At 39.3% G+C, this 27,987-nt stretch overlaps 1 protein-coding gene across 1 annotated transcript in view; it reads right to left on the bottom strand.

The window, feature by feature from the left end:
- PAPSS1 (3'-phosphoadenosine 5'-phosphosulfate synthase 1) overlaps positions 1-27,987 on the bottom strand; it is a 98,203-nt gene that overhangs the window by 43,713 nt on the left and 26,503 nt on the right. Inside the window, exons 6-9 of the mRNA XM_019741988.3 lie at positions 15,937-16,050; positions 13,497-13,608; positions 10,943-11,148; positions 7,813-7,948 (exon numbers count right to left, since the gene is read on the bottom strand). Coding sequence (XP_019597547.1) covers positions 7,813-7,948; positions 10,943-11,148; positions 13,497-13,608; positions 15,937-16,050 — 568 coding nt within the window. The remainder of the gene's footprint in view (positions 1-7,812; positions 7,949-10,942; positions 11,149-13,496; positions 13,609-15,936; positions 16,051-27,987) is intronic.

Consider the following 27,987-nt stretch of genomic DNA (forward strand, 5'->3'; position numbering starts at 1 on the left):
TTCCTTACTATCAGTTCCACTCAGAAATCCAAAGACCATTTGATCTGTCTGCCCAATTTTTTCTTGCCAATAGAACCAGGTCTTTCTTAAACTTCTAGTCTTCTCAATCCCTTGTAGCTATTTATCAATGAATTACACAAACGGCTTTAACTGTCTATAGTTCCAGGCTGTATTTTCATCCCTACCATCTGGTTTCTCCACTAGAGAACTTCAATGGATGAACAATGTAATAAGAGTACCTGATCCATTGGAAGCTACATTCCCAGGGTATTGTCCCAACTAACATAACCCAGATGCATCACTGTTAAATTTTCATCCATCTATTTTCCATCCAGAATAAAAGAATAATGGACCACTATGGACCTGAGGCCAATGATACTTACAACAACTTTCATTAATTTCTCACATTCTCATCCCCATTTTCTAAACGGCAATAATTTCCCCCATTTAGACACCATAATCAGGGCAAAGTATTTGCCTTTTCACTTATAATTCCTTATGGCTTAGTTTAAAACTGCTTTACCTAAGACCGTGGTATCAACTGTGTTTGAAAATGGGAGGTGATCTACAAGATGACGGAAATTTCATTATTAATATTTATGATTTCCATTTCTTTCTAACCATCTGTATCCCTGCTCCTAGGCAAGGACCAGGTATTCTATAATCTTGACTTACAGAAAGTATACCGCAAAGCTGCTGACACCATGCACAAAAAGCAAAATTGTTCCTTAAAGGGCCAGAGTGAATATTTCAGGCTTCACAGGTTATGAGGTTTCTGCTCAACCCTGAGGTAGTAGTGCAAAAACAGCCGCAGACAATGCATAAACAACTGAATATGGCTGTTTTCCAATAAAACTTTATTTACAAAAACTGACAGTGGGCCAAATTCTGCCTGCATGCTGTAGTTTCCTGACCTCTGGAAGACAAATGAAATGTGGCTGACGAAGTAAAAACAGCATTCTAACCAAGCCAGCTGATGTGAGCAAAAGTGTGGAGGCAGAAAAGCAGAAACGTGTCTGAGGAACACGGGATCATCCATTGTGTTGAAATGGGTGTGAGACCTGGCACAAGATTACCATCTAGAATTTGGAGTGCCAGGTTAGGAAGGATACTGCATACCCAGCAGGAGTTATGAGTTAACCTGTAATGTCTTACAGAAAATTAGTTTAATAGGACAGTGCAGAATTGATGTGCAGAATAGAGAGTACGTGGGTAGAGTGCAGCGACAGCAAAACCAGAAGGCGATTGTTGCTGAGGAACATGTTCCCACATTTCTATATAAAATAACCTTTCCAACAACTCTTCCAATCTCTCCACCCATTTAATCTACTCCTCCCCCAGGACACGGACAGACCACAACCTGCACACTGGGGGATGGGGTCGCACTGTGACAACAGCACAGACAGACACGGCCCTCGGCCTCAACGCCCTCCCCACCCTGCTCCCAGAGCTGAGGTCACTGGGCAGGGCTCCATGTGAAGTGACTAGATCTGTGTCTGCTGCCCAAAGCTCTCCCCTAAGCTCGGACCATCACTCCTAGGTACCACCTCTGAGCGCACCACGAGCACCTCAGAATCGACTCCTGCCCAGCTCCGCCTGCCCTCTGAGCACAAAGCACCCTTACCACCTCAGTCTTAGACCCTTTCCTCACCCTCATCCTCCAGAGGCAAGGAGCCACCTGTTCCCTAGGCCTCGTGCGCAGCTCCCCTTGCTTCACTACTCATGCAACATCAGCCCTTCACCACCTCTTCACCAGACTCGTCCACTCACTGGTCTTCCTCCCCTCACCCAGCCTCCACACTGACGTCACCGCAGGCAAGGGCAGGGACAAAGCCAGTCTGAGACAGGATGGAAATTCCATTTTAGATACGCTGTCCCAGGGCAACAGTGAAACGTGTCCTGCCCCCAGGAGCTTACAATCTAGAGGAGGAGCAGCAGATACTCACTCACCAGAAAATAAATGTTCGAAGAATGCTATACTTCCTTCAACTGCAACAGGACACAACGAGGTCTTTGTTCTCAGAACAAAGTGTCAGTGTGAAGGATGAAGTGATGGAAGAAAAGAACGGGACTGGATTCATTCATTCAACCAATTCCTTCCTGCCCTGTCACACGCTATACGAAACTGCTGCCAAATCCAAAAGGCACTTCCTGTTTTAAATGCTCCTAACCTCTCTACTGCCTAAAAAAAGTACCCCACTGTCCTCATAGTCTCAAGGCCTGCCAACCATGGCACCAAGTTTTTCTATTTCATTTGCCTATTTTGTTTTTTTAAGTGAACACCATGAAACACTGAAGAAAATTTGGGGGGGGGAATCCCCCACAAACGCTCTATCCTAATCTAGCTGTTTTTGGTTTTCTGTGTAATCTCCTAGTTGTTCTTCTTATACATATTATTTTTACACAGTTCTAATCAGATACGCATGACATTTTCTGTTCTGCTTGGCCATTTTGGTCTAATCACCTGTTTCTGACATCTCGTAGTCCTCTTGGAGCAATAGGGTTCACTGCCGGGTCCTGTGAAATTCTTTCTTTACATACTAACTCAAGAAACCTACCCTTTGCCTGGATCCAATTACTATGCACATACAGATGGCTTCTGTTAGCTGCATCTCTAAGTCCTGACCTTCCAATTCAGCAGTTTAAGAGACATTAGGGAAAGCATTTCAATATATATTGCTCATGACTGCCCCACCTTCCCTCATTTCTTCCACCTTCACGCCCCAAGCCAAACACAGGTCTAGCCCCCAAAACCTATTTCTCTCGCTGTATTTCCTGTCTCCCTAAAGGGGTGGCCAGCAGTACAGGTTCTCCCCGTCTTCTCTGGATTAGATGCCATCTATGCAGACAAGCACAGCCTGACCCTTTCCTTCCAGCAGGTGGAAGGGGAAGAAGAAGTAGAGAGGGCTCTCCTGCGCAAGTGTGGATGTGTCACAGGGAGGGCACAAAGCAACCATCAGAGGTCCTGATGGTGGGGAGAGCGTGCGCACTGACTCCCGGGACAGGACAGCACACGGGCCGCCCACTCTAGCATCATGGCATCAAACACGGTGGCACCGTCCAAAGAACTTGGGCTGGACCCCTGCTCTGCAGTTTCTCACAGAGCGCCCACAGACAGCTTCACATCTCCCAGCAGGGCTGCTCGGAGCAACAGATAAGGTGATGAGAAGGGAAGGGCTCCTAACTCCTAGTCTCCCTTTCCCCAGATTTCTCAGAACTGCGCTCAGCTCCCGGCCCAGTCAGAGCCCTGGTATGCATCCCAACCGCAAAACCAGAATTACATCTTCCTGCTTCTCCGCTTTCAACTTCTTCTCTGTAAAACTGTCCTACATACAGCAATAATTAATAAGTCTCCTCTTCCAGTCCTACTCAAGCTTTAATATCTGCCACATTATCTACCCCAAAGCTCTAAAAACATTTCTGATTTTCCCTAAATCAGTGTAGTAGCCAAACAAGAGAGTACTGACAATATTTCTAGAGTTGTTAGGGATGGGTGTGTGTGTGTGTGTGTGTGTGTGTGTGTGTGTGTGTTGGTGGGTATGTGTGTGTGAGCACGTGCACAATTATACGTATAATGTTTGTTTTTGTGGGAGTTTTTTTAAGAGAGTTGGAAGTAAGAAAGACTTTGATCTCCCTGCCTCTCTCTAGACCAGGGGTGTCCAAACTGCGGCCCGCGGGCCAACTGTGGCCCATGAGCCATTGCTAATTGGCCCACAGCAAATTCCAAAAATATATTTAGTTTACTTAAATAAACCAGGTGAGGCAATACGTACTTCACCTCGAGTGAATGGCCCAGCTGTTTGTGTATTTTACCGCATATGGCCCTTGGTGAAAAACGTTGAAAAAAGTTTGGACACCCCTGCTCTAGACTGTCATAAATTACCAGTATTTCTTTTACTTAAACCGCTTATGAGGAAAAAAGTTCAGTAAGCCTGAAATAAGTCACTTGAGTAAATATGAACATACTAGTTAGAATTCTTTACAAACAGGTAGTCTTATACCCCAAAGTATGCAGCAATGAATTGTTTTTCATTCCCAAGACCAGAAATGCTTTCAAATTAAAATATGGTGGGATATAAAGCTTTTTGCCAACTGGGCTCTGTGCTGCTTGTTCTCCATCCCCTTTCCCATCTAGTCTGTCTTGTGCCTGTGTGTGCGTTTGTGTGTGCACCTTCCCCGTGTGTGTGTGCACTTTTCCCTGTGTGTGTGCACCTTTCCCTGTGTATGTGTGTGTGTGTACATTTCCCTGTGTGTGTGTGTGTGTGTGTGTGTGTGTGTGTGCGCACTGGTGTGTGTACATTTTCCTGTGTGTGTATGTCTGGGGCTGAGGGCACTGCATTCTGCCTTCACGATGAGAGACATTAGCAGGCACCCAGAGGATGTAGGGAGGGAGACACAGTTCGCGAGCGCTCAGGCCCCAGCAGAATCCCGCCTCAGACTGTGATGCAGGCTGTGCCGACATCCCCTATAACCAGCTTCTGCCCCCGTGGCCCTTCCTCACAGCTCCAGCTCCTCTCACCCAGCTTCAGAAACACTGTTTCCTTCCCAAACCCTTTCAGGAGCAGTAACACTACCCAAAATTGCTAATCCCTAGAAGCCTCAAGATTCCTTGTGGGTTTCCTTAACCCTGACCACCCTTCTTTAAATACTCACTTTGTTAAATTATGTTCAGAGCCTCATTAATGGTCAAGAAAGCCTAGTGTCTTCAGAGACAAACTACCTGCTCTGGCCTCAGCTTTCTTATGTGTCATCCCCCACTTTGTCCAAGATACCCACCTAATGTCTCTATCTATTCATTTAAAATGTACTTTTCAAAAGTTCAACAGCTCTACGAAGCTTTCTTAGATTTACTCAACACTGCGCTACCCATACTGGGCTTGAAAGAAATTATGTCAACTTTATCCTTTGTAACCCAGCAAGACACCAGTATTCTGTGTGTAATAAATACTGATTGGCTCTTAACTTGGCTTAAGTGAAATTCATTCTTTCTTTCCAAGACAATGATCAACCATCAGTGATTCAAAGAACCTGCCGTCTGGAACTGAGTCACCGTGCAACCACTGATGGAGGTGTTAAAGACCTCTCAGTCTTTCTAGCTACAGAATGGTCTAGGAATCGCAAAACTGACCATATCAGTATACACAGGATAACAGCCCACAAGGGATAATCAAAGTTCTTCTAAAACGAGGGAAGGAGGAGGAGGGAGAGGGAAGGGGGAAAAAAAACATAGGTAAAAGAAAATAAAAATTCCCTGTTTTCTCTCCCTTCAACTATTTCATACACATCAGCGGATGACTTGTTATTGGCCTCCTAAAAGAGTGACCAAGAACTACAAAGGAAACTCCTCAGTCTGTTGCTTATTTGCCTTGGTCTAAATGGAAAAATAAACAAAATAACACACCACGATCTTTGTTGTATAATATAAGTCTAATAACTGGCTCTCGGCTACTTTAAACAAAGTTGCAATCGCTCATTATGCAACAAATTCTCTGCTTTAAAATGTTTGGTTCACTAAGAAGAGTGTAAAACAGATGTAATATTGAAGTCTCTAATTATGAATGATAATTCCCTGATAAGACTCCTCAGGAGTGCCAACAATTAATTTACTCACATGAATTTTAAATATGAATTCCAATTTTGGCAAAAAATTAAAGTAAATGAAGTCATCTCAGCAAGTCCTCCATTAAACATGTTCCTGTTCACACCAGGAAAAAAAAAAGTCTACACATAAAAAAAAAACATCAGCTGCTTCTGGTTGAAAATTAAAAGAGCCAACTAGAAGTGCCTTAAGTAATTCAAACATTCATTAGGTCTCCGAGTAAGAAATCCAGGGATAGAGGAGTCCAGGGTTGGACCAGAAACTCAAACAGAGTAAGATTCTCATAAACACAAAATGGCTGCCAGAGCTCCACACACTGTGTCCTTATGTGACAGCATCCAGAGTATTTCCTGAGTGGAAAAGAAGGATGGGGAAAGACGATTTTTTGTCCTAAGCCAGTGTCTTGTCAGGAAGGAAACTCTTTCCTAGAAGCCCCCTCTCCTTTCCACCTCAATGGCCAGAACTGATTTAAACACAGACCCTTAAATCGCATGTTAACAAAAGAGAGTGAGGCACCACCACTGACTTATTCCCCCATGATTGGGCCCAAAAAAGTTAGCGAGAAACAAGATAAAGGCAAGCACCAAGTGCAGCATTCAGAGAAGTTTCTGCACACATAGTTTAAGCCAAATATTTGCTTCAAATTCCGATGAGTCAAGTTCGGAAGGGGGTAGGATGGAGAATCCTACACTCAAATACCCTAACAGGGACCAAGCAGGAAATGTGAATGAAGGAGGCAGGCTGGGTGGGTGGGACCTGCAGAGTTCTGAAGAGCGTGTGCCCACCCAAGGCTTCCAGTTCTTGATCTTTTCATTTCAAATATCAGCAAACTACAGTAAGGATGAACAGATATTCTTTTTCTAATTTTCACACAAAAATAGAAAAAAACTAGCTTCAGACTCGCATAATAGAAATTATGACACCTTAACCTCTCACTGTGTGACAGGTAATGTTTACAGTGGTATAAGCATCTCATTTCACTTTTTAAAATAAAATCTTATGCATTAGGTACCATCACTGTCTTTATTTTTACAACTGAGGGAACCGAGCCCTAGAAATGAAAGCAACTTCCCACAACCACATAACTAGTAGGTGGTGGAGCAGGGGCCAGTGTGCACAGGATTCCAAACAAGTGCCAGGATCTGGGGTGCACAGAAGCTGAACCCAACTGAGAAAACGGGTCCTCTTGCCCTGATTGCTGTAGTCCCTTAGAAGGGTGGCTTCTGGTTAACAAATATAGCTTGGTGGCTATTTCCTTAAAAAGCAACCACATTCACATGACAGTTTTCAGCCACACCAGCTGATTTCTAGACAGAAAATATTTTAAAAAGCAGCACTAATGCTCAGGGCTTAACCGTTTTTGTAGAGGGTAAGAATTAATTAGTTGCATGATAGTAAGATGCTTCAACATCTTCAGATCTTTAAAAAACCTCCCAAAATCTGTAACGAATGCTGTTCCTTGATATGGCACCTTGAACTTGTGACTATAGGGAGAAAAAGAATATGGGTGTACCAGTGTAAACACATCACTTACCTACGTCTGTGTAAAAGACCTGCAAATAGCAGGTATCTGATATAAGAAGGCTACCCGGGAGAACTTTGTAATATATAAGACAGTGTTACAAAGAACAGACTCTCTACTCTTACTGCTCCATTTCACCCCAATCCAGAAATCTGAAATCATTATTAACCTACTCTTCAACAACCTTTTCTGCTATTTGTGTAATGTCTCTATCTCTCTTCTCCACTGTGAGCTCTTTTATTTACGGCTCTCGGCACTTGGCACTCTGGCATATAGCAATGCACAACAATTGTTGAATGATTAGCAAACATGATAAAAGTTCTGTTGTTCTAGTATTTTCTGCAGTGATACATTTCACTCATAGAAGACATTCTGAGATATAAAGCAAATTAATATGAGTGAGGTCTTCAAATAATTTCTCTTCCATAGTTCTATTCAGATTTAACAGGTGAGTTTTATAAGTAAAAGGTCAATTTGTTACGAGTATCTATGTTCCACACAATATACCAATAAACAGAACACAGACTCGTTCAGACTGACTGGCTTTCCTTATAATATTCCATTGCTACATTTACCTGTACTCATCATTCTGTTTTATATTTTTAAATGTTAGAAAAAATATTCTAGAACTTCCCCCATCAAGCAGAGACCCCAAGTAGTCCCATATTAGATAATTAGGTCCCTGTCTTACCAGCATTCATATCTTTAAACTTCTGCTTTAGTTCAGTAGGAGTAAAACGATACTGATCAAGACCATCATTCCAATAAATTCGGTCCAAGACTTGAAGATCTCCTCCAATCAGCCAATCACCTTGTTCCATAACCATCTAATGGGAAGAAAAAGAAAACAATTGTTTTTAATTGATTAAGTTTATGGGAGTGACATTGGTTAGTACCACTACATAAGCTGCAAGTATACAATTCAAAAATGATTGTGTTAAACAGAAACCAAGAGCAAAATACGTAAGAACACTTATACAGGCTAAACACAGTTGTAAACTACTAATTTTATCTCAAGGTCAACGGTAAATCTGTTTGGCTTATCAGCTCAATTGAGCTTGGAGATCCTACAGAATTAGAATATATTTTATAATTTCTCAAAGGACTTGTGAAACAACTATTACAATTACATGCGAAAGGCAAACAAAACCAACATGAATAGCTATGACCTTTTAAGCAACAAAAATATTCTTTTCATCATTGTGTGATTAATAGAAATCTATAACCCTGGGTGACCCCACCTTCTGTGTTCTCCAATCCTAAATGTTTGCGTAATTAAATTCATGATGGAGTTGGACACAGAGTCATGCTTCCCAATCTTCACTTTACCTCAGACGGCTTACAATTTCTCTATCCTCTTCCCCTGCATTTGGGAGGAGGAGATCTTATCCTCTCGGATGTGTCCGCTTCTCACAGAGCAGCTGGAGCTCACCCTTTCTCCCGACTGCTTAGGTCTGTGCGCTAACAATGCATCCAGACTGCTGCACTCACTTCCTACCTGGTCTTCCTCACTAGAAGGTCTGTCCCCATCCATCAAACCACTCATTCCAATAGGCACTGGGAAATACAGCAGAAAACCAAAGAGATAAAGATCTTGCTCTAATGGAGCTTATGCTACAGTGGGAGAGACAGGAGAAGCCAGAGAAATGCCAGCTGGGAATGAATGTTAACAGGGAAAATACACAGGCCAATGGAATACAGTGCCCATGGCCCAGAGTGAGTAACAGTTAAGAAAACGGAAGCAAAGAAGGCCTCTCTGATGAAAAGGAACCAGTCATGGAGGAAAAGTGTTTTAGGCAGAGGCGCAGCAAGTACAAAATCCTGGAGTAGCAACAGGCTTTTGTCTTTGAAAAACAAGAGGAAGGCTAATACGGCTAAAAGGTCTGAAAAGGTCAGAGCAAGGACAAGAGCAGAGGTAGAATAAGAAACCAGGAGTCAGAAGGCCAGGGCCGGATCACACAGGGCCTCACAGGTCACAGGCAAGCACTTAGGTTTTTTCCTAATTACAGTGAGCAGCCACTGGGGAGTCTGACAGGGTAGAGTGATATGCTCAGATTTATATTTTTAGAAGACTCGCTCTGACTGCTCTGAGGAAAATGAAGTGTAGTGAGTATGAGAGGAAGTAGGATTCCAGCCAGGAGACAGTCACAAGAGACTAACCTAGAGACACGGATCACCTGGGTGCCACTGGTGGGACAGGCGGTGAAGCGTGGACATGCTGCACAAGACAACCCGGTAAACGTCCTTAACGCAATACTTTGTGGTCCTCTCATGCTCCAAACCTGCCTGTGACCACTCCATTCCTACGAAGCATGCAGTGTAGTAAAAATAGCACAAAAGTCCTAACACAGACTCTAACCTGATACCTAACTGAGGCCTTCGCAGCTTTGGGCAAGTGAAACTTGCTCTGAGACTCCTGACGATAAAGAGAACTATCTTCTTCTCCACCTCTAAGGATCACTGTAAGGACCAAAAGACTAAAATGTGGTCTGGAAAGCATACATGCATGTAAACTGTTATTATGACTGAACAGAGTCTTAACTAATCTTAGTTAAGTTAAACCTCCATCTTTCCACGGTCCTCCCTCCCACAGGACAACCAGCTATTTCTCAAACACATCGAATCTGTGTTCCTCCTGCTCCGCAAGCCGGGAATGCTGTTTGTCACAGTTCCCTCCTATCCAAATCCCACTGAGTCCCCAAGGCTGCAGACCAGCTACCAACTAAGACTAAGAAGTCTTACAGATCATGCTACACAAATGGTACAAAATATGAACCACACTCACATTTGTTCAGTGATTAAAAAATGAATTCAGGTAAAAAGTACTCTGTAGTGGTCCAGGCTACCTACTATGTGAAGCTCTACATATACCAAAAATTATTATCTGCTATGAATATGGAAGATGGCTTTGAAGCCCAGAGTGACAGGGATTCAAATCAGGCCCTCATCCCACCTATGAGCTGCATAATGTTGGTCGAGACATTTGTCCCCATAAGTCTCAACTTCTCCATGTGTAAGGTGGATCTACTACCCATCCTATAAGTTTGCTTTGTGACTTAACGAACTTACATGAACACATTTTGAAAACTGCGTTACTTGCTATTCATAACCTCCTTATTTTCTAAGATAACATACCCCCTATTTTTAAAAGTTTATCACTTTTTTGTCCTTCATGAGACAATAAAATGAGATTTAATGCATTGCCATGATCTAAACAGATGTTACAGAAGTTTTCTAGATAAATCTACCAGAATTTCACTTAAATTAGTTTCTTTTAAAGCTCAAAGTCCACTGTAAAGTACTTAACTTACAGAAATTTGATTTTAATAACATTTCACATACAATACAATACATAAAATGGATGATGCACGTTGGGGAAACTAATTACATGTCACTGCTTTCATACCGGAAACACAATGTTCAATTAAAAATCCACAGTAGATAAAACCACTCTGCCATGAATCCCGTAGCACCGACCTTCCATCCTACCTGTGCGTATATGCTGAATGTCAGCTCCACCATCAAAGAGTAAGAGCTCCAAGCATAAAAAGACTGTGCTTGCCATGTCGCTCAGCACTATATTCACACGAGCATCAGAGCCTACCGTACAGTAGATCCTTAAAAAATATCTGTTGAACAAATATTTATCTGGCCTGAAAGGACAAGACCATAAGACCATGTACTCATCACACTAATCTAAGATCCAGTCTCGATTCTGCAAAGTATTACCCATCCCAATGGGACAGTTGATATCCAGGTTAAGACCCACATGACAGCACAAACATTATTTGTCAATCGGTGCAGCAGTGTTTGTTCAGGACCTTGATGTAGGGGTGGTTCTTGCATGTCGTTCCCCACTGTCGGGCACAGCGCTCCTCCTTCCTGTGCTCAAAAAACTCTGGGTTGCGAAGAATAGCCACGCGGCGGCCCTCATACACCAGAGCAAATGCAGTACAGCCGTCCAGCCTCTCTTTATCTTCATGAGTTGCTGACAGAACTATAGGCACTGACAAGTTAATGACACCCCCTGCAGAGCACAAAAGAACACAGAGCACACAGCTTGGATTAAACTCCACAGGCCTTACATATCCACCTTTCACTTCAATGGACATTTCAAATCATAAAAGATGTCTGAGTCCAGTGACAGTGTTGAATTGTTTCCTGGCACAGGAAATCAGGAGACAGAACAAGCAACAACCCCAGAGATTAAAAAACAAACAACAAAAATTAAAAGAGAATCAACACTGTGGGTAGCAATACTCACAACAATTCATGAAACTGTTTTTTGGGGGAAAACTATGGCATTGAATTACAGAAGTAAAAGAAACTGTTTATCAAGGAAGAATCAAAACATTACAAACAGAATTACCATATGACCCAGCAATCCCTCTCCTGGGTATCTACCCAAAAAAATCTGAAAACATTTATCCAAAAAGACAAGTGTCCAATGTTCATTGCAGCTTTATTTACGGTGGCGAAGACATGGAAACAACCAAAATGTCCTTCGATAGACGAATGGATAAAGAAATTGTGGTATATATACACAATGGAATACTATTCGACAGTAAGAAAAAATGAAATAGGACCATTTGTGACAACATGGATGGATCTTGAGATTATATGCTAAGCGCAATAAGTCAGACAGCAAAAGTAGAGAATCATATGATTTCACTGATATATGGTATATAAACTGAAAACAACAAAAGAACAAGACAACCAACTGAAAGAACAAAGAATACTCAGAGATATATAGACAATAGTTTAGGGGTTACCAGAGGGTAAGGGGGGAGGAGGGAACAAGGCTCTAGAAGAGTGTAAACAGGGTCTAATATATGGTGATGGAAGGAGAACTGACTCCGGGTGGTGAACACACAATGTGAGATATATAGATAATGTATTACAGAATTGTACATCTGAAATCTACGTAACTTTACTAACAATTGTTGCCCCAATAAACTTTAATTTAAAGGTGAAAAAAGGAAGAATCAACTGGTTAAGTCTAACACACCAAAAATATACTGAGTACCTCCAATATATGAATAAGACAAAGAACTATGTTTCAGGGCCTTTTCAGGAAAAAATTAAATCCCCACTGATAACTACATTTTGAGTAGCAAGTTGGTTAAGTATACTTGAGTATACTTGGGTATCCTTGGGACACGAACACAAAAACATGCAAAAAGTTTTTTGTTTCTTGGTTTTTAATCAGAACTGAACCGATGCCAGTTATCACTGACCAAAAACAAAGGTAGTAAGTAACCAGTGCTCCATTTAAACCCAAATATATTCCAGTGAGACTAAAGGCACATTCACAGATCCCAACCTTCCATGATCTAAGTTTTTTGTTTTTTGTTTTCCTATTCATTGTGCACGGATTAGAAAAATAAAATGCACTGTCAAATTCCTACATGGATCTTATTTACATACTGAATAGAAACCATAGTTTTTTGGGAAATCATGGCATGACTCCTCTGGGCAAGAGATGTCAACAAAATCAATGATAAGACCTTGGCTGTTTTAAAATGACCACCACTATGTACAATGGAAGATGGAAAATTAATAGGTAGATTTGCACCAAACCCAAGACAATCATTACTCAGGAGGCAGTCCACAAAGACTTTGCCATTAGTTCCAAGAAAGAAAATCAAAAAGCAATATTTAATCCTTGTGTTCTTGTGATCGAGTTTCTCGAGAAGAATGATTAGAAATTACATTTTATAACATCTGTTTCACTGCCCAGTTAAAAGAAATCATAACACAGAAAAACGTGGTAGTAGGGTTATGTAACATTTAACAATATTTCCTTTAAGGTGATACATTAATCTTACCAACAGCATACAAAGTTTAAGTTAACTGGATTATATTTACAATATACTGAACATCAAATTCTTTGGCAAATTCTCTTTTTTTTTTTTTTTGGTGTGTGTGTGTTTTAAAAAGTAAGAACCTATTTAACCACCTATTTCAGGTCTCCTTAACTTGGACTCCCTGACTCCCTATTAGAACGCCTGGCTTAAAAGTAAGCATGGGCTTCAGTACAGCAACATCTAGTAAGTATGTGCACTTTTTGGAGAGAAGCTTTCTAACCATGATCAAGTGGATATGGCACAGAGAAACTATTTGCTGTTTAAATCCATTTTTAGCCCTAATCCCCAGGTGTTTCTTCTCCCCCTGCAATAAATTACAATCAGGGAAATAAAACATAGAAAACAGATCTCAGAATCCACTTAAAATGGTCAGTACTGAAATAACTTAATCTTAAAATGCTACCTCCATTAAGGTGTTACCACAAATTTCTATAAATAACAACAAATCCCTGCAACTGTGTGATTTCTCTTCCACCTTCAATGTACCGTTGAATGTAAAATGTCTTACCATCCAGAAGACAATCAAAATGAAGACACTGCAAGTACTCCCTCTCTCTCATAAAGCCATTCAGTGGGGTTGCCCAACCTTCTGCCAAAACCTGCACCCACTGCATATCCACCTAGTAAATGAGAAAGGAAAGGAAAATTTTCTATTTCATATACTTAAGAACAAAATCAAAAATAGCCTTTAGGGGTTTAATTTTGAAAAGAATGTCTACAAACATCTCAAGAATGATTACAGATTATACAAATCTAATAAAGAATAAAAGAACCAGGAACATATGCATTTCTCCTAATAAATTTAAACAACATTAGACTTGCAAGCATTTCCAATAAAGATAGCATCTCTTAAACCAGTGGTTCTCAAACATTAATAAGTATTAGAAACCTCTGGAAAGCTTGTTAAAATAAAGACTGTTCCACCCCCCCAGTTTCTGATTCAGTCGGTTTGCTGAAGCACCCAAGAATTTGCATTTTTAACCAGCAGAAATGCTAACAATGATGGTCTGAAAACTAAACTGATAACTACTGTATTAAACTAAAAACAAACTTCAAATAAAAAATATTTACCAAAAAGTCCCTCACCAATGAATGAATACCCTTCATTTTACAAAGATTGTATGATTTCTTGGACTTTCAAGATTTCTAGCATATTCCTTCAAGAATCGATGACCTACACATCATTAATGTAAGCTAGATATGCTCATTTTCGAACAGGGTACTGTATATACATCACAGAGGTTCTCATGAAGGTTCTCAAATGAAGCATTTGGCCAAGTGGTGTGCAGTAAAACACAGCTTACGATTGATTCCAAAGTAGGCTGACCAATGTGTTCCACTAAAAATTAAATCACGGTAAGACATTCCTCTTCAATTCACAGGAAAAATTGTATTCATGCACCAAATTGTTTCACTTTTGAGGTTTCATTGTATTAATTATTCCTAAAGCTTTGACAGACCTTGTCTCTATTGGAATCCTTCTAAATGGTATCTATTATAGACTAAATGCTTGTGCCCCCTTCAAAATGATGTCGAAGCCCTAACCCCCAATGTGAGTGAGGAGGTGATAAAGGTTAAATGAGGTCATAAGGGGGTCCTAATCTCACAGCTCGGCTGTGTTTATAAGCGGAGGAAGAGGCACCAGAGCTCCCTCTATCCATCCTGTGAGGATATGGTGAAAAGGCGACTGGCAACCAGCCAGGAAGACAACCTCACCAGGAACCAAATCAGCCAGCACCTGGATCTGGGACTTTCCAACCTCCAGAACTGTGACAAAATAAATCTCTGCTGTTTAACTCATCCAGCCTAGGGTATTTGTTACGGCAGCCCAAGCTAATACATCAGCTGACTTAGCAGGAAGTTTTTAACTAATTACTTCTCATACTGCTGTGCAAAGAACAAACCACCGTATGGGAAAAAAGTTCACATTTTAAAAAAGCTACTATCTTTCTGGGTTTGTAATGTATTGCTGAACTAGATTCATATTCATTCACTGTCATTCTTTCTGTGTGTTGTGTCTGTGTGTGTGCACGCGTGTGCATTCCTGTGTTTTTATTGCATGCAAAGTCGTCAGTGACAAAATCCAGTCGTCCTCTGCAGCAGTCAGCTTCCTGAGTGGCTCTGCTCTGACTCCACCACGTTTGTGCTCCCAGCATTTCTGGGCTCCTGCTCAGAGACCCGACACACAAAGCAGATTGGATCATCTACTCCTATCAGGGATTTGAAAAACTACTGGAAGAGTCTTTCTCCTAGCTCAGAAATTTCGGGGGTGTTTTTTTCCTTTCTCCTTACGTTCAGATTTGGCACTTCCCTGTATGTGTCTGATTTTTACGACACTAAAAGAAAGGCTGGAGACTCTGCTCCTAGTCCAGGTTCTTATTCCTCCACCTTTCTGTTTTTAAAGTATACCTGATGACACAATTTCACTTTCTCTGAGGTTTGAAAATGATAAATTATAGTCTCCATTGTCATCATATCTAGCAGTTTTTTTAAGCAGTTTTTTCTTTTAATTGGGAAAATACCTAATGATACCATTAGAGCTAAGATATACAACAGAAATATTCTTAACATTATAAGAAAGGGAGAGTTAGGGTTTTGGCAGGGGATTAGGAAACATGTTTAAAGGGGAAAAAAATGTTCATTTTAATGATTACTGATTAGTATTTCTTAATGTTTTAGAACCCATTCTTTCTGACAAACCTAAAAATCTTACACAATCTTTGTTCTTTGATATTTAAAAATAAATAAATATTATGACTAAAGGAAAATCAAAGCCATGGTAATTCGGGAATATGATTTTACAAGTTAAACACATTTCCCATTCCTGAAAATTGTGAAACACACAACTACCCATGTCCTCAAACACAGATATAAAACCAAAAATTTTACAGATTACCAACTGTATATAAGGCTAAATCACTTGGTATGAAAAACAACAAAGCACTTACTTTATTAATTTTCAGTGCTGGTAAAGTTTCTGCATCTGTTTTTGCCAAGTGAAGTTTATTTTCCGGTACATACAGTTCTTTTACTTCATAAGAGGCATCTACAGGTACAATATCCTATACAAAAACAAATGTACAATTAAATGTTTGATTCAACAATTTAAGAGTTCTTCAAAGGGTATCTTAATGAAGGAAATGAACATTTCAAAATAAGACTTAATAAAAGAAGTATAAAAAAGGACTTTGAATGCTGTGCCTCGCCAACCAATTTTCCAAATGTCAGTTGGTCTATTTTCAAGCGGATAATATGCCACCTACAAGAAGTCATTAAGCATAATATCCTATTATCTAATGAGGAAGAAATTCCTAGAATGTACCATATATGTCAAAATCAGGCAACTGCAGAAGACATGACCTCAAAAAGGTAATAAAAGGAATTTGAAACAAACAAAAAAAATTAATCAAAACATTGTCATTATCTTGAACATGTCACAAAACCATTTTAGTCCAGCTTTCGTATGCATCTTTATCACTAGTGTCACCTAAGCCATCTTTCAGTGATGCAGCAGAGTACCTCCAGAGTCTGTCAGCCTTACTCATAACCACCTTTGTGGTTTGAGAAACAGCACTTTTGATCCCATATGAACTGGCAGTCTGGAAATGTTATCTGAAGTCCACTTACCTAAACTGTCTATATAACACGGGGATAGTACTTCTCATTTATCCTGCACACACATACTTGTGACAACATGGCCACTTATGCTCATCAGGTGATCCTTATAAAGCTTGTTCACATTTTTCATACTCCTAGGAATAATTACTAAATGCATTTAATTACTTTAACTTTTTTTTAAGCCAAATCTATCAGGTAACCTCAATGAGCATATAAAACTGGCAGTGATTGAGGGTTTTTCATACATGTATCTCATCCAAGCAATATGTCATTCAAAGTAAAGTAATTCTCAACAAAATGAGAAGATAAGCCATAGAGTGGGAGAAAATTATGCACATCTGAAAAAGGACTGTTATCCAAAATATACAAAGAACTCCTAAAACTCAACAAGAAAACCTGATTAAAAAATGGGCCAAAGATCTGAGCAGACACCTCACCAAAAAAGATATATAGATAACAAATAAAGAAAAGAAACGATACTCTACAGCATATGTCATCAGGTACATACCTATCAGAATGGCAAAAAATCCAAAACACTGACACCACCAAATGCTGGTGAGGATGTGGAACAACAGCACCTCTCACTCACTGCTGATGGGAATGCAAATGGTTCAAACACTTTGGAAGGCAATTTGGTGGTTCCTTGCAAAACTAAACATAATCTTTACCATATAATCCAGCAATCGTGCTCCTTGGTATTTAACCAAATGAGCTGAAAACTTATGTCCACACAAAAGCCTGCACACAGAGGCTGACAGCAGCCTTACTCATAATTGTCTGAAGTTGGAAGCAACCAAGAAAGCCTTGAGTAGATGAACGAATAAACTGTGATACATCCAGATCACAGAACATTATTCAGCACTAAGAAGAAATGAGCTAAGGAAGCCATGAAAAGACGTGGAGGAAACTTAAACGCATACTGCTAATTTTAAAAAGCCAATCTGAAAAGGCTACATTCCATATAATTCTAACTATGTGACATTCTGGAAAAGAAAAAGCGATGGATATAGTAAAAAAGATCAGTAGTTGCCAGGGCTGGGTTGGGGGCAGGGTGGGATGAACAGGCAGAGCACAGAGAATTTTTTACAGCAGCCAATGTACTCTGTGTACATACGACAATGGTGAATACATGTCATTATACATTTGTCGAAACCCAGAGAACATACAATTGTAATGTTAACTGTGCATTATGGGTGACAATGATGTGTCAATACAGGTTCATCAACTGTAACAAATGTACCACATTGGTGACAGATGCTGACAGGATAGGCTGTGCATGGGGGGAAGGCAGCAGGGGGCATGTGGGAACGCATTCTCCGTACTTTCCACTCAGTTTTGCTGTAAACCTAAAACTGCTCTAAAAAATCAAGTCCATTAAAAAATTATAAAGCAATAAAAAAAGGTAATTCAAAATAAATATTAATGAAAGAGCCCGGATTTTAAGGACACTCCCTACTATTTTTCCTGAGGAATAAGTTTGGGAAGAAACTTCAACTTATATTGGACTTACATTAATACCTTCAGTAGCGGGGGGGAAAAAAGCAGCATCAGATATGCATATCAAAGCTAGATGATCTCATGAAAGGCCTGGATGCTACCACGTAAGCAGCCCCTGTGGGTTCTGAGAATCTGGAAAGAATGATTCCACATTTCTCCAACACTCTGTTCCCTCAAAGATGGACCAAAAGAGAAGACAGTTCAGCATGGGCTAAGTCATGTGCCAAAATCAGGCTCCTCCTACGGATAAATTCAAGGCCTCTGATGTTTCTCACTATAAATCCACAAATAATTAAGAGGAGCAAACATAGAGAAAAAGAAAAAAAACGAATGAAACTAAAAGACAGAAAAGAAATAAAGAAATACTGCTTGTGGCAGTGCCAAGTTTCGTCAGCGAGATTGCTCCTGGAGTGCAGCTATGAAGGGTACTTTCTGGAGACCCCTTCGTCCCTTGAGTGCCCGCCCCACTGCTCATAGGACAAGTGTGTGCCTGGAGCGCAAACCCTGGCAGCACAGGACATCTCATGCACCTTCCAGACTGTCTTCTGCAATTAAGCAGCCAGCGTGCACCCACAGCTGAGGGTATTTATTGCTTACTGAAGGCAAGGATGACAGCAGGGCATGAAAGAACAATGTCGAAGCAAGACAGACAACTTCCACCAGCTGTCTCCCTCGTCTCTTTGTAAATATAAATACTATTGCAACCTTGAATGAATGAGGCAGATTATTTCCAATGAACCCCAACTAAAAAGGACATGTCTTAAATTTTGCGAAAGGGGCCAAAGAAGTGATAAATAAACATATGCAATGTATTCATACGTAATACTTGATTTCATTGTGCACTTGGAGACGGAATCACATATAGAAAAGACTCTCATTTAAACCTAGCAAGAGAACTAGCTTAACCTAATGTAGTCCATTCTGTGCCTCTAACTCTAGGAATTATTTGTAATATGTTTATTTTGAAGTATAAAATAGCAGTAAAGAGAATTTTGAAAGGAGAAAAACAAATCACCCTATATATGCTTATCATTATCATTTTTGTATGTGCCCTCCCAATTGTTCTTCTCCCATACGTCCATTACAGGACAATTGGTAGTGTCGGCAGTCTGTGCAAAGCCTATTGCTTCATCAACTAGAAAATAAAAATTCACAATCAACTTTTCCAGCAAGAGTAGCATGACGTGCATTAAGAGAACTGCACACACACCCTGTAGGTTCATTTAGCTTCTTGGATCTATAAAGCTCTCAAAGACAACTTGAGGCGAGCACGTTTTTCCATCTGCAAAATAAAGAACCAAAATCCTCCACACTAGGAACAAAAGCTAAAGTGTACTTAAGTTACACAAAAAGTCAGACATTCATTAGGACTTTGGAGAGGAAGAGCATGATAAAGTTTCACAAAATAGACTTAAACTTAAATATTTGCATTAATCACAAAACAGTAGGGACACAACATCTTCAAAACTAAAAAGAGATACAAGAAAGCGACAGGGGTCTACAGCCCAGTTATTTCTGATGTTGGTACCTAAGATCTGAGTTCAAATTCTAACAGTGCAACCTTGAACAGGTTACCTAAGGTCTCTGAAATGTCCTCCTCAGTTGTTTAAAAAGTATTTGTTTGTTTACTTCAGGGCTTTTGTGATAATTAAATGACTAAAGTATCTGAACTGTGGGGCTAGCATTTACTGGATGCATTCCATCATAGCAGCATCACACTAAGGGCTTCATAAGAATTCATTTAATCTTCGTGCGATTTTACCTAGGACGGTGAAAGAAACTATTGCTATCCTCCTCCTACAGATGAGGACGTTGAGGCTCAGGAGAGGCTGTTAACTTGTCCCAAATCCCTGCCATCCTGTCTTCCAATGCAGCTAACACACAATAAATACTCAATAAATAGTAATTAGAGTGTGTTTGCTACTATGTCAGGAACTGTTCTAAGCACTCTACACACAGTAATTAAATCATTGGTACAATTCTGAGGCAGGTACTATTATTGTTTCCCATTTCACGGATGAGAAGAATTGAAGCCACAGAAAGTTATTTTCCAAAGTTGTACAGTTGACTGATAAGTGTTGGAACTAAGGTCCCAAAACTATTCTCCTCAAAAAAAAAAAAGAAAGAAAAACAACTTTATTGTTCCTCCCATGAAAACTCAGTTACGAAACATTTTGTCACACAAGCTGTTCTTAGTTTATTGGCATGATTGCATTAAACATTTATAATTCCTAGGATTTCCAGTCAGCATGTGATTTTTCTCTGTTGATAAAGTTCTTGCTAAAGAGTAAAGGTACTTAACATTTCAGTTAGGCCTAAACATTTCTATGAAGGATAAGTGAACAATTTTCAACCAACCGTTTCAAACACCATCATTGTTGATAAAATGAAAACCTCCACCATTCTGGACTCATTAGAACTTCAAAACCAGAATCCACAGTCTGGGAACTAATGACAAAGGGACTCCAGGAAACAGAAGAATTTCATTCTCAAGTTCAATGATAGGACAACTCTACATAAGCTTTCTTTGCCATCTCTGAAACCTGTATTATTGTAAGGAGAGGATACCTTTTTTTATGTTTGCTGCGGATTGACGACTCTCCCCTCGCCCACATTTACCGCTGATAATTGTCCACAATCTTGGAGAGTCAGAGGACAGCTTCCAACACTCTAATCTTATGCAGTCTGTTGGATGCAACAGGGCGTTTTCGGCTGGTTTCCTGAGCCAGCATCAGTAGATTCAGTTCACAGATGCTGATTACGAGCAGCGGCGGCAGCGCCACTGTGATGCCCCAGGAACACGGCAGGTCTGCGCCCCTTAGCTCACCTGGAATCACCCCTCTCCACAGCAACCCAACACGGGGAGGGTACGCGGGTATAGGAAACCGACTCCCTGAAGAGATGTCCAAAGTAAGAACTGAGAGCTAACAAATGTTTGTATGTAGTATCACGTGTACAGTTTCCTTCCAACCATGCCCCAAGGTTAAAAAAAACAAAGGCACAAATAATTTGTAAGCAAATCTAAGTGTCTCCAAGAGAATTAATTTGTTTAACCTTTTCGCTGTGACATTCGTCTATAGTTGAATGGTATTTCCCTGCTGCTGACTGCAGCATTCGACTTTACCCCAGAAGATCAGTGTTCCAGAAAGGAAGTTTGGGAAAGCAGATGTACATTTTTCTATATTTTTGTGCTTTTCAAGAATGAATAACAATAGGAAAGTCTTATACTTTAATCATGCATTTTAATAAAATGTAGCACCTTAACTGTATTTACTTAAAATGTAAAAGCTGTAATTATTTTCTGTGGCTTTCTGAGACATGCCGGAGAACAAACTTGAAATCAACTAGCGCAGTGAAACGGTTTTAATCATAAAAGAGTACCATCTATACTACGAGCCCAACCAAATTATTTTTTGACTGTTTTGTGCACTAATAAAGCCATAGCTTTAGCATGAATGCATTTTTAGTAACGTGCTGGTTTATATGTATGAACATAGATGCTATAATCACTTTCTTTTTAAGAAGGGGATTTTTTTTCCCTATTTTTGAGTCAAAATAAATTTTTCATTACAAGCATGTCACAAAATTCTTCCCCTTTCAAAATTCACATCCAGCAATATTTTAAAATGAATTGTAGCCTCACAATTTAAATACAAAATTCTTCTGATGCCTAACCAATGCCAAAATGAAAGCTCAAGTTGCTATTGTTTCTCTTGTTCAAAAAGATAGAGTACGTAACAGCACAAACCAACAGCAACGTGGAATATTTGCTCAGAGGAAGCCAGTTCTACATAGATTCCACAGCAGAGAGAAGAGAACTCTATCAAGAATACAAAAAGAATTATTTAAATGTAGATATAGCCAGTTTCTAGCACATTCTAGTGACAAATCTTTTCAGTTTCCAAAACCACTACTAAATACTTAAAAGGGGCAAAACAATCTCAACGTGAGACAAGGTATCTGGACAAAAGGATGCAGTCCCTGCCACGTGAGCTATCCATTTTATTTGGGATTCATCAGGATTTCCAGAGACAGAGTCAGCTATTAGAAAACAATGTGTTCTTCAAATTGTACATATAAAACCCTTTATTTCAGGAATTCACTTTAAAACAAAAACAGATGACAAGCCAAGCCAAGAGCAAGTGTTTACATACCTAAACCCCTCACCTAATCTTAAAAGCTCCACAGTCACCCAGCATTTCAGGGTAGAGGGGATTTTGGGGTGGCCCTAAGAGTCCTTCCTGACGGGGGTGTCAGGAAACAATTAATGAAGTAGGTCTAGAAATATTTAGATACTATGACTGTTTAAATATTAATTTTAAAATGTCACATGGATACTCAAAACTTTTTTTGCTTGACTGACTACATGCAATCTAGATCTAACATACGCTGTATCCATACTTTTGTTCAAAGAGACAATTGTTTGTTTTTATCTGGAACCCTGCAGGCAGAACAATGTTCACTACCTAAAAACACATACCCGTAGTAGCTCTTGCCTTCTCTTTTCACTCTTCCTAAAGAACTCTGAACATGTTAATAAACATAGTGATTCCATATTTTAAGTTTTTCTTAAAGTATTTTCTGCCCTTTTTTCTTGAGCCAAATCTGCTCAACAGATCTGAACATTAGAGCTCATTCATATTTTTATATAACTATTAAATTTCTATTATCTAAACTACATGCATCCAAAGCATGAACACCAAACGACATTCTGGCAACACTTTAAAACTGAGCTGCAAAGTCTGGTTTTTATGTGTAGTATAAAATCCATTTAGAGCACTAAACCACCATTTCGTAAAAAGACAAACCTTTAAATAATTTATAGCACTAATAAATCTAGAGTTCCTGGTAGATTTAAAAACAGTATTTAAAATATCACTTTAGATTAAAACCAGCAGCAAGAAGCCTCCTTCCTCATGTCATAACACGCCAAGTTAAAATGCAATACCAGCAGGCCATCTAGTGACCATTCAAGGGCTAGGAAAAAAATCTCTTAATCTGAAAATCCTCAGTATTTTTTCAGTGTCTCCCGTTTTCTTGAATAAATATATGCTACCTGAAGCACATTAAGAAAATAAAGATGCTCTGACAAAAATAGTGAGAAATTCCATCTTTATATAAATGACCACAATTACCTACCCAGTTATATTACATATGCCAGATCGGAAGAGAAATAAGACAATCCAGAGATGACAGAGGATATTACGCTAACCAAAATACCCATCATCCTAAAATACGCATCATACAGCACACTAAAAACACATTTTTCTCGGACAGTGAAACCAATGCCATATCTTAGAAAAGAACAATAAAAAAACAATTGAGAAGAGTGTCTCCAAAGTAATACCAAGCACCGGATGGGGAAAACAAATTCCATTTATTACCATGGAGACAGAACTAGTCAAACACCTGCATTCTCTAGAAGCCCCACACCATACTACCCTCTTTGCTGTTATAAAAAATTGTGGTCCAATGGGAAATATACATAATTGAACTTTGTCCCCAATTCCTGGCATAGAGCTTTTAAAGCCCCTGGAATCTCCAGAACGATAAGATTGTTTTGGTCATAATGAAATGACTCTAGGCTGAGGGGCTCAGTCTAGAAAGACCAAGTCTTTAAAGGGTTGGAACTTTCAGCTCCACCCCCAGAGGGGAGGAGCAGGAGACAGAGATTGAGTTCAATCACCAATATCCAAAGATTTAGTCAATCATCCCTGCATGATGAAGCCTCCGCGCCCCTAAAGCACAGGTTCAGAGAACTGAGTTGGTGAACACATCGAGGGTTGTGTACCCAGGGAGCGCATGGAAGCTCCATGCCTCTCCCATCCCATCCCATATGCATGTCTTCTTGGCAGTTCCTAAACTGCTTTTCCAAGTTCTGTGGGTAGAGTTATTGAAGCCAGGGGCAGGTGTTATGGGAACTCTCAAATCTGCAGTCACTGGATTGAAATGAAGTACCCTATTTGCAGCTGACCTCTGAAGCAGAGGCTATCTTGAGAGACAACCTTGAACCTGCAGGATCTAAACTAACTCTGGATAGTTAGTGTCAGAATTGAATTGAATTGTTAAACATTCAGTTGGTGTCAGAGAATTGGTGTGAGGGGGGGGAAAAAATCCCTCAAAAACCTAACAAACTAACCTGACAAGGAGATAAAATCTAATTAGCTTGACTGTTTTAGAAATGAAATTTTCATTATATATGGCATAATAGGCTCAAGTCACTCATTTACCACGAAGATTTGGGGTTTAGGACCTAAGTAAATCATAATACAGCTGACAAAACGTGCCTCAGCTTTGCAGGGTAAAGCAGATGACCTATAAACATTTTTCTTATTTCACACTTCATAGAACAAACATTTCATACTAACCAAGGACAAGCATGGCAGTTTATTTCTTTATATAATAAAACATTCTTTCCAGCCCAGACAGTGTTGTCTTTGATCTGGTCTGAAGTATTTTAAAAGTATTCTAAAAATACAGCCTTTCTAAGGTCAATGAAATGCCCATTCCTCTCAATTTCTTAATCCCAACTAAACTTAGGGAACAAATGGCCAAGGAATGTGAAAGACAATTATAGAAAAGATTCATATTTCAGAAATAAACCAGAAATGGAAAGAATCTAAATATTAGGAAAGGCAGTGTGGTAGAAAAATAAGAGTGTGGGCAGCAGAATCCGTGGGGCTCTGTTCAATCCCACTCTACCCCACTGATCTACCCTGGGACAAATAACTTCACCTCCCTAAATCTGTTTCCTTATCAGTAAAATGAGAATAATTACAACCACTTGCCAGAATTTTAATGCAAATTAAATGCAGTAATGCTACTGAAGCGCCTACTAATACAGGGCCGTGTACAAGGTAAGAGTTCAACTAATGGGAGTCACTGCTGGTGGTTTCCACCTCTGCCGATGACATCTGCTTCTAGCACACACCATTATGTTCTTACACATAACGCTGGGTAAAGGAGAGCCTCAATCGTCACATTCCCATTCGAAACACACACGATAAGGCCGTGCAGAGGTGGTTATTATTCCTTGCTTTAAAACACCACTGTACTCTACATATTCATCCCCTTCACTTCCCAATCTATATCTGAACTCTATTATGTAAGTTCACATAACCCACTTTTGGAAAACCTAGCAAAAATGACAAGGAAGCTGAACTGCATTTGGTACCTCTGATCACCAGAGAGAAGTTTGTTATGGAAAGTGTACATTATTTCAAGTCACCTTGCAATAAGGGTGTAGCAGGCAAACACACTCCTTGATCACTAACTAAACATAAACTTTGAGCTGAACATCAGGTATTCAAAGGCTTCCTCGTGTCCCCTAATTCATTTAAGATTCAACTTTGTGAGAAAAATCAATGGAGGATAAGTGACAGAACAGAAGTAGTCGTGTGCGTGTGTGTGTGTTCGATTGTATTTTAAAATTCCACATCATGTTATAAAAGAGAAAAAAATAATGAATTTACATATGGTCAGTCATGTTTGTTACTATAAATAATGGTTGTAAAGACCAAAAATCAAGGTCCATGAGACAGAAATTTTTACAGTTTAATTCACTGCCACATCCCCAGTGTTTACAGTAGTGCCTAGTGCGTATGGCACTAAATATTTGTTAAATTAACAGGATCAACACGTGCAACACAGACATACATGCTTTTAATAGGAAGTGAGATTGTTTACTTAGGAAAACATATAACTGAAACCTTTTCCCCAAGGAAGGTGGTACCAAAAGAAAACAATTGCATTAAGAAGGCATTAGGATAAAAATAAATACTTCCCCAAAAGAAAATTTCTCTGTCTTAAACTAATCTAACCAGAATCCTTTTCTGGTTGTAGATTTGATGACAATGCCCCTAAAGTAGAATGAGAACATTCTTGAAAGTAAAAGGCAAAGGTCTATGAAAATGTGTCCTAGCAATTCATATACCTGGAATCCTAAGTATAGAATGCAATATGTTCATGAGCAAGTTACTTACTATCTCTGAAATACTTCAGAGGTCTACTATGGGAATAAATTTAGACAACACAAACAAAGTACTCAGCACAAGGGCCACTTGAGAAACTACCACAGTAATTCAAGTGAGAAGTGGTTACAGTTAAGTCCTCACTTAACACTGTCAATAGGTTCTGAGACTTGAAGGTAAAGGACCTATAAGGAAACCAGTTGTATCCTCGGCTAATTGATGAAAACAAGTGTTAAGTTCCTAAGGCATCGCATTAGTATTATAACAAAGCAATGTTGAACGAAATGGTGTTACTCAAGGACCTGCCATACGAACTAAATTAGGAGAAGGGCCACTTTCCCCCACATTCTAACAATCATAACCAATATTTTAAAAGACAAGAAGCCCTACATATATGTCCATTATAGTAAGTAATCAGTAAACGTTATTAGATTGGTGCAAAAGTAATTGCAGTTTAAAAGGTTAAAAATTGTTGCAAAAACCGCAATTACTTTTGCACCAACCTAATAGTTTCTTATCTCTCTTTTCAATCCTTGAATGAAATTATTCAATCATTAGATTATCTAGCAAGCATAATACAGACTAATATCTATATAAAAGGAAAGGCAATTAGTATAATCATTAATTACGAACAAGGCATTAATTAAGACTAAAGAATAGACACTAAGGCAAGCAACGGTACCAGGAGAGAGGAGGGGAGAAAGGGGAAGAGAGGAAGGAAGGAAGGAAGGAAGGAAGGAAGGAAGGAAGGAAGGAAGGGACAATCCCATGGTGGAATACATAAAATAAGGATAATACTAAAATATGCAACTTGGAACCATTCTATGGAGAACCCTGAACACTAATCACCCTAATTCTATAAACAATGGGAAAATCAATAAATGTTTTTAAAGTTAAAAAAAAAAAATTAGACTGCACTTTAGAAAGATAATTCTGCAAATAATACAAGATGGAATAAAGAGCACACAGAACTGGAAGTTGGGTGACCAGTTAAAGGGAACATTGGGTTGTATGAGCCTGAACTTGTACAGTGGAAGTTTACCCTCAATTTTTAACCATACGGGGGGGGGGGAGGGGGGGGAGGAACAAACCAAGATGCAGTGTTGTATGTATTATAGATACCACATGAGTCTGTATTTTCATTTTATAGAATCATGGTTAAAAACCAATTTAGCTCTATATTGTGGGATCCTGGATTGAGTCCTGGAACAGGAAAGCACATCAGTGGAAAAGTTTGTGAAATCAAATAAATTCATGCTTTAGTTTATAGTATCATACCCAAGGTTAATTTCTTAATCTTCAGAAATGTTCTATGGTCATGTAGGATGGTAATATAAAGGAAGCTGTGAGAGGGATATATGAGAATCCTCTGTACTATTTCTAGACTTATCGAAGAGTTGCAAAATTGTCTCAAAATAATTTTTTTTAAAAAATCATCTGCCTCCAACTAAAAAAAAAAAAACTCTATAGAATGCTTTTGTAAGTAGGGCCCCAAAGAAATGATTAGGAATTGAAGGAAAGAAAGAAAGGAAGGAGACCTGTGGTACCCATTACACATTAAGTTTAATAAGCCCTTATAAGTCTCTGAACTATCTGGAATTATCTGTAGTCCATAAAATGGCTTCAGAGATTCATGACCCTCTTAGAGTATTTTTCAAGGTTTTGTTAAAAAAGACTTATGAATCACTAATTAGACATAAAAAACAGATAATCTAAAGTAACAGAAAATGAAAGTATGTACAACTTAATAAGATAGGGTCAATGTACAAAAAATGCAAACAAAAATACTTCAAAATAAAAAGGAAAAATACTGGAAACATAGTTTGAATGAAAATGACATAGAATTCATATATATGGATTTCATACAAATTAATTTTAAAAACTATAAACAACCCCAACCAAAAAAAGTAGAAT

The sequence above is a fragment of the Rhinolophus sinicus genome, chromosome 1 (genome assembly GCF_057876585.1).
Source record: "Rhinolophus sinicus isolate RSI-liver-muscle chromosome 1, RSI-T2T, whole genome shotgun sequence".
Taxonomy (NCBI): domain Eukaryota; kingdom Metazoa; phylum Chordata; class Mammalia; order Chiroptera; family Rhinolophidae; genus Rhinolophus; species Rhinolophus sinicus.